Source organism: Geospiza fortis, unplaced genomic scaffold, assembly GCF_000277835.1.
Source record: "Geospiza fortis unplaced genomic scaffold, GeoFor_1.0 scaffold54, whole genome shotgun sequence".
NCBI classification, from domain to species: domain Eukaryota; kingdom Metazoa; phylum Chordata; class Aves; order Passeriformes; family Thraupidae; genus Geospiza; species Geospiza fortis.
This window is the reverse complement of record NW_005054301.1, coordinates 3,789,858-3,803,171: the sequence shown is the minus strand read 5'-3', so window position 1 is coordinate 3,803,171 and position 13,314 is coordinate 3,789,858. Positions and strand designations below refer to the sequence as shown.

Sequence of the window (13,314 nt, the reverse complement as noted above, 5' to 3'; positions counted from 1 at the left end):
TTTTGCTTCTTTTTTACCATGTACCCCAAATAAACAGCAAGGCTCCTAAATGTTCATCATTATAGTTGAGATACTAACCCAAATGCAAATTGCTGCTTTCCTTACAGCTGAGCTTACAGTAATATAGATGATGATTTTTACAAATACTCCTTAAGGTTAGGTAATATGAATCCTTGTGGGACTATATCTGGTGTGTTGCTCTAGTGCTTCTTACCTGCAGCAGAAAGTCAGCAGTCCCAAGGTGCTGCTGGAGAGCCCAGCTGTGGTCAGCAGGTACCTCACACTCACGGGCAGCATTTCTGAGCAACAGCTATGTAGTGAGGATGATCAAACACATGAGATTCACCAGTCATATTCCCTGCAGTATGACAGTGTCTGCTCTCAACTGGCTGGACTTATATTATTTAATTACGCTTTTTATCATTGGCATCCCTTTATATTGAAAAAAGATTACAGCATCTGTTTCAGAAAGTCAAATAAATATGAAGCCCCATTAGGATATTTATATATATGACTTTAAAGGCAATACTGCAAATTGTGCAGAGCAGTTGCTGACTTTGACCACCATTTATTCAAAACACATACTGGAGCACAACTGATCTACTGAACTTCTGCTTATGGTAGCATTGCTTCAGTAAGTTGTGGGCTTAATCCTTTTTCTACAATATTATAATGTCACATGTAAAAAAAGGACTTCTCTTATGCCTGTCTGAAGAGTTTTTGTAAAAATAATACTTGAAACAAAAATTAGAATTAATCAGAAAATTGCTCTAGCTGAAGAAGATGAAAAAGCAGAATGATGGCACTTGTTCACTGTCTTTCCTAGCACCATCAAACTGAGCTGCTCCTTTCTACTAGAGGTTCCATCTGACCTGTGCAATTTTCCAGTAGCTAGGGAATTTGGACAGAGGCTTTGTGTGAATCCTCTCTGTGCTATGCAAGTAATGAGTAGGATGACTCTATTATCCATCAACATGGAACAATGGAACTGTAATTGCCGGAATTTACATTTTGGCTAATTTTTTCTGCTTTTATTTAAATTAGTTTCTAAGCATTTGTTTTATTCTGGCAACAGGCCCAAGTCTTTGGTAACTGAACAGAAGTTTTCATGTATCCTTAATTAACAGTTCTTCCTCTTTTTAAATTTTACTTCTCTTTTTTTCTGTTTATCTTTCCATTCTTATGTGTTTGGATTTTTTTTTTTTAAACTAATTCTATTAGATACTTTGGCTTCAATTTCTTATATTTTCTTCCTTTCTTTTTTTCCTGTTTACTGGGTTTCTAGTCCTAACACGTGTTTTTTACCAGTGCAAGAAGGTTTTTCAAATTACTAATGTGTGTTTATGTGACTGACATATTGTGCCATGTCCATATGCAATCAGATCCAGAGTCTGATCAGAATGTTTTAACTCATGGCACTGAGTTCACACAAGGTCTCACATTGCAGACAAATTGCACATGCCTTCTAACCAATTTGGATAAACAAATACTCTGAGGAGAATCTGAGTTGGTTTTTTGTTTTTTTTTTTTGGTAGGCTTTAATTTCTTTGACCTTCCAGAACCTCAGGCAATTGGATGTATAACTATTCTCCACTCTACTAAAGATAAATCTCTCTCTTTTCAAATATATATATATGTTCACACGTGCACACTTATTTATCTATAGCTAAATAAGGTCATAAAAAAACCAAAAAATCTAGGATGTTTTAACTATTTCATTGACTTTACAGATTGTTTTTAAGCTGTTTTTTAAACTTTAAAGGCAACACTGATAGTGAACGGTTCCAAATGGTAAAACAGAAAATCCCCTTCAAATATAACCGGCCTGTAGAGGAGTGGCTGCAGGAAAAAGGTAACAGTCATTAAAACTTTCATTTTAAACCCATTTGGTTCTAAACTCTCATTTTTAAAGCCTGCAAATAAATGTTTCTTAAATGATAATCGCCTGCTGCATAAATGAGTGTTTTAATTTTCATTATAATTTGTGTCAGCTTCCACCTGCCATATGTTGATAAATCATGCTATAATACATTGCTATTAAAATGCAGTTAAAGGGACGAAATTCTAAGCTTGCTGTAATAGCAATGACAAACAAGCAAAAATTCAGGAGATGATTTCTAAAAAAAAAAGCCAAATGAAGAAGAGTGAAGAGCAACAACATGTATTATGGCAATTTAACCACTGCATGATTTTCCTATTTTAATTTGGGCTTGAGCTACATTTATATCTTTTTTATTGAAGTTTTCTTAAAAGATTTTCAAATCTACTTGTTAAACCACTTCCTTTAAGTTGATTTTTCTCATGAGTCTGATTAGCCACTATAGCTATGTGTTTCCTACTTGTATTAATATAATTAAATTATTTTAAAAAAATGTTGTAAAGAAAACATTTTTTAACATTTTCATTTAAATTACAGAGAGGGAGACAGAGAAAATTATTGTTCTGTTGCTTTTATGCTATGTCTGGAGTACAGGTTGAACAGTCAAATGTTATTTGTCTAAAATATGGATCAAATTCTTAGTCTAAGGCAGTGCCACTTAATTTTGTGGGTTTGCCTGGAGTAATTGGCCTCAGTTCAACAAAAAAACTTGTTAACATGAATAAGTCCAGATGGCTTGAGTGAAAGTTCTGCATACAGTCCATGACCTTTTGAAATGGGACTTGTGTCAGAACAGTAATTTTTTTTTTTTTTGGTAAGGAATTTGGAGACAGAAAAATAAAATATCTTGGATGTAGAACCCACTTTAAAGCCTGTTGAAGGTAACAGAATAACTTGCTGATTTCAGTAGGGCATGAACTAGGCTCTTGGTAATACAGTGGAGTTAATGTCAGCCAGATTTTCTCCCTCTATTAGTAAATGTGGTATTAATAAACAAAAGCCCTGTAACTAACTCCTTGCCTTGAAATCTAGACAAAGCAGAACACAATCTTCTCTTGTTTCCATTTATGAAAATACAGGTAATAAAAGGGGGTGACCTTTGAACTCAGGTTTTGCATTTTCTGTGCTGATTTAGACTATAGTTAACGCATTTTCCAGGAAGGAAACGCAATCTCTTGTAGGACTGGAAAAATATAATTTATGTTCTGTTTCAAATTTCTAACCTCAGCTGAATTAACAAATTGATTTATCCAGTATGAATTAAGGTCAGGAAGGATGTGGCTAAATCCAGTCAAAATATTTTCATGTGGAGGGCCTGATCCTGAAAAGTGTTGTGCACACTCAGTTCCTATTAACTCCTATTAACGAGAGCTAGTAGTGTTGCTCACTTTTCAGGTTTGGTCTACAAAGGTGTAATGTTTAAAACTAAAGCTAAAGTATTAATGAAAATAAGGCAAAAATATTTGTGTAACCAAAACAGAATTGGTTTTTTACCACCAGTATGTCATACACAGTTAATTCAGCTAAATTATAAATAAATTTGAAGATAACAATAAACAGAAAATGCTATTGAGTCTCAGTGGGTTGCCCTATTAATTTACAAGATCAAACTAAAATAGATAAATAAAGTTTAACACTAAAAAGAGAATAATTTTGGTAAGTCTGAATTGCTAAAGTCCCTTTAACACTAAAGACAATGATTGCCTCAATTTTGTTAAAACAGATGCATGTCTAATTCCTTGATGCAATTCATGTGCTTGAGAAACCCATTTTTTTTTCATTTGGTTTGGTTGTGGGTTTGTTGGTATTTTGTTTTGTTCATTTTTGGTTTTCCACCAAATCTTTTACTTTATGTCGCAGCTTCTTCAAGTTTAAGCTTAAAAGCATGCCAAGACTTTCATTTGTAATCCATCCTGAAGTTTTGAACTGAAGTCTACCTTTTGTGGATATTGATGCTTTGTTAAAAGACAATCACGCATGCACTAGAGTCTAAAAGAGACACTATTTGAGTCTTCCGGTGCTCTCAAAGCACTGGATGTGGTCAGGCTAGAAGGATAGGGCTATGTTTTTACTAAAGTGAAAGGAAATTCAGTCTTTCCATTATGTGTCAGGGAATTACATTGTGCAGTGTAGCCCCTGAGACAATGTAACTTGGTTAGTTCATTCCAAAGTAGACAGACATTTTCAGCAATTCAGGTATCACTCAAATTTAAAAAATATAACAGTGAGTAATTTATGTAGCTGTTCACCAGCCTGCTCATCCATCTGGTCATCCATCTAACAATTAATGTAACATGGAAACCTTCTGTCAGAAGACTTTATAAAAATGGTGAGTGAAAGGGTAACTTCCTATCAAAATGGAGCGAGACAAACTGATGGAGGGAGGAATAGATTCATCAAAGAGTCAGCATATAGAATAGCTGTCTTGCCCATGTGAGTTCTTGGCTTAGGTGAGGTAAGATGAAACACTTTTTGACTGACATTTTTGAATGCTGTGATTTGGTTTTCCTTTGTTACTGCTATGTTATTCATGATAATGAAATAAGTCATTCTTGGAAAACAAATATAACGCATTATCTTTCTGAAGGGGCATCACATTGGCTTTGAAGGGTTTTTAAATTCTATAAATTAGTTTAAAATAATTTTAAGAGCCCAGGTTTACAGTCTGGAATTGCATGAGTAATAAGCAAAATATTAAATGCTATTAACTTCATTGAGATTATGTATGTGAATATAAAAAGAAGAGTTAGTCTTAAATTGTTCAACTTCAGTAGTTATAAATCCAGCAGATTTCCTTAGCAGAATACTTGGTGTCTGCTAAGGCACAGATGCTACCTGTTCTGCAATTGGATGAGCTAATAAAGACCCAGAAGCATCTCATCAAAAGGATTGATCCCAGAAGTACTTAATTATTCAAATCTCTCTTACCTGTAAAGTCTCCTTGATGTAAGTGGCTGTACATTTGAAGCAAGTACTATTAATATGAATTAGGATTTGCAAAATCAGGCCCAAAATCTCTTCTAGTGCTACGGCAAAGTTGCACTTCAGATTTCTCTGTGGTATTTTTAATTAGAATTCCATTTTCCAAATGAAGAAGACAATGAGAGAGCAAAGAAACAAGAGTCTGAACTATTCAGAATGCTTACAAAACACCTCATTATTTTTCTTTAGTATGACACTAATATAGCAGTAGGAAGAGTTCTCTGTGGAAAAAAAAGGACTGCAGAATTGAATTACACACCTAGTAGAATTTACTAATATAAATAGTTCATCAATGAAATCCAGTGGCCAGATAAATTTTACTTGGGGGAAGTAAAAGGCTTCAGCTAAATTCCATTCAAAGAATGATCAGAAGAGACATATGGTGGCAAAATGCATATTCTCTCCAAAGATTTCTCTCATTCCATGTTCATTTCCCTGGTGTCTTTACCAAGCACATGCACACCGTCTTAGAGCAAAGAATGAGGAATTTCAAGTAGTAAGTGACTGCAACAAGTGATTGTTCTTTTAGCAAACACATTTTCAGTGTGGTTTCTAGCATTAACCATATGGTGAAATGCATGAATCCTGATCTGGAAAACCATTTAACAGTGAAGACTCCAAAATACACAATCAAATTTCTTTTTTTTTTTTATTTTTGCTGGAAAAGGGTCACCTCCTTGGTGTACACTTTCTTTCAACATTAGAAGATGCAGATGAAGGCCCAGAATTGGAGACATGGTCTCTTTTTTCAGGCTTAATATACTTACTCTTCCTTCTTGCAAATAATGCGAGATCTGACATGTAAAACTATGCTATGAGCTTGGGTTAGAATAGTTGATATCTTGAGCTGAGTCATAGTCCTCCAGTAAAAGTGAGAGAACCCCTCTCCTATCCTTGTTTGGGGAGCTCTCCTACCTGGAAAAGCAAAAAATTTTCCTTTCTTACCACCTTCCACTTTCTTCCCTTTGGCAAGAGATGAAAAAAGATACTAAATTAGTTCAAGGGAAGAAAGAAACAGAAATGCAAATGGAAAACGGAACTGACCATTATCTCCCATCTGTTTTTAGGGATAACATGTCAAGATTAGTGAAATAAGTCCCTTTACTCCTAAGTCCCTTCTTTACTCATCTTTACCTCTATCATGCGTGAGGTGGGAAGAAGGGAAAAGTTGCAAGTGACATGTCTGAGTTTCTGGGGGAAGGGACAATATGGACAGGACTATAGTGCTGGAGGGAGGGAACATATTTAGAGAAGGGAAAATGGTGTAGTAAGGTTCTTACAGCATATCCCTTATAAAATCCAAAGCACAGCATGACAGAAAAGAAAAGCAAGCTCTGAGGACATGGTATGGGACAGGAGTTTGACCTTCTACAGTGTACAGTGCCATTTCCTCTAATTCAGACAGGAGCTGGGCTGAGAGGGATGAATATCTTAACAGATGTTGTTACTGGGCCCTAGTTTTGTCATAGACAAGAGTAAAGGCTCTATTTACATTCTGAGGATGTGTGGCTTCAGTGCATTTTTTTTGATGTTTAATAGACACATGTTGCCTCTGGCAAGTTTAAAACCTCCTGAGATGCAGAACATCGCATCAGGTGTTTCAACACTTTCCAGGGGAAGGATATCCCCCATTTTTATTTCTCATTTCTTCATCAATGCACTTACTCCACCCTGACCAACTCCTGATTTTCCATTTACAAATCTGAGAGTGAGTAGCACAAGGGATGTGCAGACCACCTCCACATGTCTGTGTGTTACCTCTCCATATACTGTTGCTTAGTTAGCTAGGGCCCTCTTTGGGGACAGGAACTACTTTCAGATACATTTCTTCTCTTGTCCTCATTCTCTTCCCCATGGTCCATCCTGTCACCATAAGATGATGCTACACCGCATCACCACTTGGCTTCGAGACCTGCCACGACGACCAAAATTGGTGAGCTCCCCCGTGTATTTTGATCTACTCTAACCACTGGCTGTGAAGGAATGAGCAGTGGATCATAGGTTGTGCTTTCCTACATGGTGATATTCTGCACCTCTCATCAGCCTGGACTAGGCAGAAAGTGGCAAATGAAAACTGGGGAGTGGGATTGGGATAGGAAAACATATATCAAACTTCATAAAAATGGGAAAGCGCAAGATATTTAAACAATGATTGACTTGAAGCTGCATTCATAACCCTTCTGAGCAATGTCCAGTCTGGTTGTCTGCCAATTCAGCAGATTTCAGGTGGCATGCCCCTAATCTTTTGAGGAGTAGTGAAATTATAGGCACTGCCTTTGCACTTCATGAAGCAATTTATTTCTTAACATGGTAAACCTAGTGCAGCCTGGGACATGAACAGTATTTATAGAGCAGTCCAGGCTGAATGTGATGTAAGTGTCCTGCAGAACTAGGTGAATTGGCAATTGTTACTAGGTTTATTTTTAATAATTGGGTTTTTTATTACATATGATATTGGACCTCTTCTAACAGTCAAGATGTGACCTCAACTAAACCACATAACCCTGCCTACATTTGAATTTCACTGTCTGTAGAGTGGAGTAAGGCATTCTGGAGCTTAACCATCTGAAGCACTGTTATCCTCACTATTTCAAAAGCTTTGCTTTTTCAGAGACATCAGAAATGTTTGCGTGTGTTCTTTCTTGGGTTTAGATTGTCAGGCCTTCACAAGACAAAGTTTGCAGGTGAAAGATCATGACTGATTCTATCATAACACTCCTACTTAATTCTTATATCACTTCATTTTTACCTGATGTTTTACTGTTTTTGAGCCAACCCTTGAAACCTTGGCATTGTTAAAAATGGCTTTATGAGTTAATCTACTGCTTTAACCAAAAAGTCCAAAAGGAGGTTTATTTATGGGCTAAAGCTTGACAGGTACTCCAGTTTGAATTGATACTACAAAAATAGCCACATATTGAAGTTCTAATTGTAGTTTAGAATTCATCCAATCCTAAAAGAACAGGTACAGATTTCTAAAGATCCTCCAGAGTTTTGATGTGTGAGTGGATGCTGAGGTATAAGGTTCAGTTTTTGGTATTCATACTTCCAGGCTAATCATCCTTATTAGTGACTTTTAGGCACCACACTTCCATACTGTTTCTCTACAGTCATCATATACACTCCCAAGAATGAATCTACTTCTCCTTTGTCCATCACTTCGGGCCAGGGCTCAATGTAGTATGCAAACTGAAGGAAATGTCTGTCAATAATGTTATTCACCCCCCTTCACTAGGACGACAGTTAACGATCTTCAACACCCAGGCGCAAATAGCCATAGGAGGGAAGGACAGAGGGCGTCTCTTCCAAGGCCAGCTCTCCGGGCTCTATTACAATGGCCTGAAAGTGCTGAACATGGCGGCAGAGAACAACCCCAACATTAAAATCAATGGCAGCGTCCGACTCGTTGGGGAAGTCCCTTCCATCTTGGGAACAACGCCCACAACATCGGTGCCACCAGAAATGTCGACTACAGTCATGGAAACCACAACCACGATGGCGACCACTACCACCCGAAAAAATCGCTCCCCGCCCAGCATCCAGGTGAGTCAGTTAGTCCTCTCCATTTCCTTCAGATCTTAATTTGTTTTGTTGCTCATTTGTAAGTTCATAGGAGCTGTCTTCTCTGAATAATGCTCCATGAAACTCTTTATTTTAAAAATGTTGTCCTCCTGTATTGGACGCAGGACAAACAGCTGGCTGAATTGTTGTGGCACATACATGTAAGAGTGGGAATGGATTTTGCTCCCGGTCTTGTGCAATCTGATTTGTGTGAGATTGTTACAATGTGATCAAGAACAAGGTTTTAACTATGTTTCAAAAGTTCCATATGTGGGGAAATGTATTCTGAAGCGAATTACGCGGCTTAATGGAAGGTGGGTGTATGGTTATTTATTATTATGACAGGATGAACTGCTGCAATAGTGAAGTTCATAATGAGGAGAAAAGCAATGGAGCATTACTTCCATTTGGAGTCATTTTTTATTTCCCTTTTATAGCCTTCCTGCAGAGAATTTTGAAGGAACGCTATCAAGATCAGTTTCTTGCAAAATGTAGATGTTCCAACATAGAATAGTTCCCATCTATTTGGTAAAAATCATTCTTAACTAAAAAATTAATTTCAGATTATCTGACTTAGTTGTGCCAAAGTAGTTATTTCAACCCTTAAAATGCAGTGGTTTTGGAACTGCTTTTGTGGCAGCCAGAATATGGTACTGATTAGAAATAAACACCTTCAATTGGCTGTCCTTGTCTGTGCAAAGAATCATGTGACTAAGCAATCTGAGCTGTGGATTATTTATTTCAGCAGTATGCTATCATGTTGTTGTGTTATCAACTAGAATGAAACATGTTTTGAAATCATTAGAGAGATGGAGCTACCAGAGTCTCTAGCTAAGGGTCTCTAAAATGAGTAAGGGACTGGAGTATTTCCTGTATGAGGAAAGGCTGAGAGCTGGGACTGTTCATCTTGCAAAAGAGAAGGCTCGTGGGGGGATCTTAACTGTGTGTACAAATGCCTGAAGGAAGAGTATAAAGATGACAGTGGTGCCCAGTGACAGGACCAGAGACAATGGGCACAAACTGAAACACAGGACTTTCCCTCTAATCATTGGGAAACATTTGTAACGTGAGGATGACTGAGCATGGGCGCAGGTTGCCCCAAAAGTATGTGGAGAGTCCATGCTGTTAAAATTCAAAAGCCATCTGCACATAGTCCTGGACAGCTGACTCTGCATTATTCTACTTCACCAAAGGTTTGGACTAGATGACCTCCTGAGGTCCCTTCCAACCACAGCAGTTCTGTGAGGTATGTCTGGCTGCAGTGGAATTTACAACTATTAGAGTAATTGATTCCAAGCTGAGGTTTAACAGTGCCCGCTTTGGTATTCTGTAAATCCAGGTGGCAGCATGACTGGGATTAATTGAATTATTAGCCTCACACACCCAGTAGGTGATTTTATAAAGTTACAACTAAATGAGGGGAAATTACCCCACGTTTGGTCACTGTTTGTCATAAACTTTATGAGAATTTCCTTCTCTGCAGTGACTAGTTCTAATTTTAGAGAAAATATTTGTACAGTTACATGTCCAGAATGATAAAGTCTGTGGTTCTTATCCTGCTCTCTATAATTTTTAAAGGCAGCAGAACTGTGTTTAGCTATACCAGTGGACAGAAAATGGCACTGGACCTTTATGGGCTAGGTCAAGCTGGAAATTATGCTGGCTTGCCTGAAAAGGAACTCTTTCTGAAAGCTTCCTGCCTAACCTACGTGGCAGTTCACTCAGCCTGCAGAGACCACTGTGTGCAGAAAGAGCATCAAGAAGATTTAATAAAGTGTCAAAGTGCTTCTAAAAACATGGTTAGAGCAGCGATTTCCTGGATACACATGCACCACAACAAATGGCCTCATCTCAGCTGATATTAAAGCAATAACTCTTTGACACTTCGTGCTACCCGCTGAAAGAAAAATAAAGGTCAATATGTACCTCCATTACAACTTTCTGCATTTCAATATTGGGCCATTTTATCGCTGTTGCAGCAGAGATAGCTTGGCTTTCTTCCTTATTTTTGGTGGAATTTGATTCTGTCTGCTTAAGTTGCAGTATCTGTGTGGTGAAAGTGAGAAGAAATTGTCTTTTCCTCTTTGGGCAGTATCTCCAGCCATGGTTTTTCAGGTTATTTTATCTCGCTTGTGTACAACATCACCATCATCAAGCCTGCTTACAATTTTAGATCTAAGTGGTGGAAAAAATCCAATAGAGCAAGTTTACGCTTTGGGAAACATAAAATATAAATACCTAAGGCTATGAGAGATACAAATACAGTTAGTTATTACCTTGTTCCAGATTTCTCTTTTCTTTTCTGCTCAGAAATGAACAGTTATTCTTTGCTTTCAAGGCTGTTTAAAGTTTAGTGTCTTCTGATTCCAATCAGCACGATTCAGGCACTTTTTGTTCACTTCTTAGATTTGATCATAGGAATCTTTCTGCTTCCTGATACCATAAAAAAGGCAATAGCAGGTTATTTTTCCAGTCCCATTGAAACTTTTTTGTCATCATGATGCATGCCAAAAAGTAGTCAAAAAGTTAAGGTGATGATGATCTAAGACAACTGTTTGTCAGGTCAATCAATGTTGTCACATTGTTTTATTATCCATGTTTCTGTATCCATTTGTAGTATCTTGTTTAATGCTAAGATTGCAGACTCCTTTGGTTCAAAATGTACTTTTTATTCTGCACACGCACCTTACTTGGCACAGAATGGTTCTGGCCAATTGTAGAAATACCTAGCATGATACAAATAAAAGTGAAGCATCTAATGTGAAATAGCGCAAATCATGATAAAGAACTACTGTTCTTACTCTGTTAGGAGTATCTGTGCTACTTTTATTACTCATTTTCATATGTAAGTAACTTAAGCTATTCTTTTTTGAAATGCATATAAACCTTGTGCAGAATATCAAGTCAGTAATCACAAAGTGTTACAAAATGCAGCAGAATTTCCAAAGGACTTAGATTTACACATCACTCATTAGGAAACTACAGAAGAGCATGATAAGTGCAAAGATATCTTCTGTTTGTAACACACACCAAGACACCTCCTGCAGTTAGGTTGTCTGAGTACTGACAGAAGTATTTTAGAGCACAGTTAGATCAAAGCAGCTGGGAAAATGAAGAGGTTTAGAAATACACAGTACATGTTCAGGCCTATGATATGCATCAACTTTTGAAGATCTCAGACATGGTATATAGTTTTGGACAAATAACCAATATAAAGGGAATTGAGAGAAAAATATTACTGGAAATACCCAGTGGCACTGAAATTAACATTTAAAATGTCTATAAATTTATACTGAATTTCTGCAAGGCAGTAAAACTCAAGGCAAAGGAGGACAGCTAGGATTTGAGTGAGAAACAGGTGAGATATATGGCTGTATGCTGGGAATGTTCCTGTGATTCAGAGAAGGAAGTAGTAAGAGCTGACTCTTTTGCTAACTGAAAATAAGGGAGAGAAAGAAGTTTCGACTTGTGTTTGTTTCAGTGAGTTGCAAATGGTGCTTGTGCTCTGCTGCCACAAGAAGAAGCACTGATTGGACTTTCTCACACATGGTTTTGTCCCGAATTTAAGTACAGTCTGTTCAGAAGTGGCATGTGCTGTACTAATTTCTTGCTGCCTCTCAGGCCCCTGACGCATCAGGCTCTCCTTTGATAATAATATCCTCTCAGAGACTTCTGCTTTGCCACATTAGCCACAAAGGCCTGAAGACAAACTGCTAGCTTTAATGTGTGGTACAGTAAGATGCCATGCAGACTGCTTCTGCATGAGAGTCACTGTGCTGAGCCACACTGCAATCTTGCAAGGCTGTCATGCTCCTCACAGGGTTACTTCATTAGTTAGAGGTCCTGGCATCCCTATTTGTCCCTATATGCTGATTTAAACAACTTCAGTTATTAATGAAGTACTTCAGGGATTTTTTTGGTTTGGGAGACCTCTGTGAAAACAGGTTAGAGTGACACTCATTCTTGTGTCTTCTGCTTCCATGACAGCTGCTTGAGTGGTCAGAATTCTCTTTAATGAGTCGCTGTTCAAAGCTCTTTAGGAGACTCTCCATTTGCTTTTATGTGGCTCAATCTGTCTTTGTTTCCAGCTGGGTCATTCAGTTTTCAAACAATTTGTGTGAAGTTAATTACTAAAGCTAGTCTAGAGATCATTCATTGTGATACACATCTTTCATTCCAAACACACTCAGTTCATCAAATCCAAGTGGAGAACCAAGTAATCTCCTGGAGGCCCCAGGGCAGGTCCCTAATAAGTCTGGCCTATGGCATGGATGGCTGAGGACCCAAGATCAAAACAGTTCTCTGTGAAAGAGATCAGAACCCTTCTGGGAGGACAGATGAAGGTATGGTCTCCATGAGGAGCCAGAAACTGTGTGCTCTGTTACATATCCAGGGCATGACTCAACTTCTTGAGATGCGGAAAATGACACTTACGTAACTGTTCAAACTATAACTTGTAGGTGACAAGAATAAATTACTTGTGGATGTTTTCAGCTATGATCTTGGAGCCATAGAATGACAGTTCATGATTTATTATATGCAGACTGTTCTCTCTAGAGAGTAGAAGAGGGGATCTTCCCATTATCTTTATGGAGAGTCCAGCCCATTGTCATGGCTTGGAATAAGGTTCTCCACCTTTATTTTTAACCATTAGGCTTTTCAGCCTTCTAACTGTGTTCTCTGTTGAGTGTCCAATAATCTTGATTAATGTCTTTCCATAACGTGCAGCTCCAGGCTAAATCCTTCCTTACAGTGTATATCACAAAGGAAAATAGCACAGAAGATTTGTCAGTCTAATTAGACTTTCACTGTCAGTAAGACAAATAAAATTGTCTCACCCTTGGTCTTGCCTAGGTACTTTCTTTTACACTCATAGATAATAATTTGGTAGG

At 37.7% G+C, this 13,314-nt stretch overlaps 1 protein-coding gene across 2 annotated transcripts in view; it reads left to right on the top strand.

The window, feature by feature from the left end:
- LOC115947645 (neurexin-3-beta) overlaps window positions 1-13,314 on the top strand; it is a 133,483-nt gene that overhangs the window by 19,175 nt on the left and 100,994 nt on the right. For both annotated transcript variants that reach the window (XM_031064409.1, XM_031064405.1), the window contains exons 2-3: window positions 1,763-1,852; window positions 8,097-8,404. In XM_031064409.1, coding sequence (XP_030920269.1) covers window positions 1,789-1,852; window positions 8,097-8,404 — 372 coding nt within the window. In that variant the 5' untranslated portion in view covers window positions 1,763-1,788. The remainder of the gene's footprint in view (window positions 1-1,762; window positions 1,853-8,096; window positions 8,405-13,314) is intronic.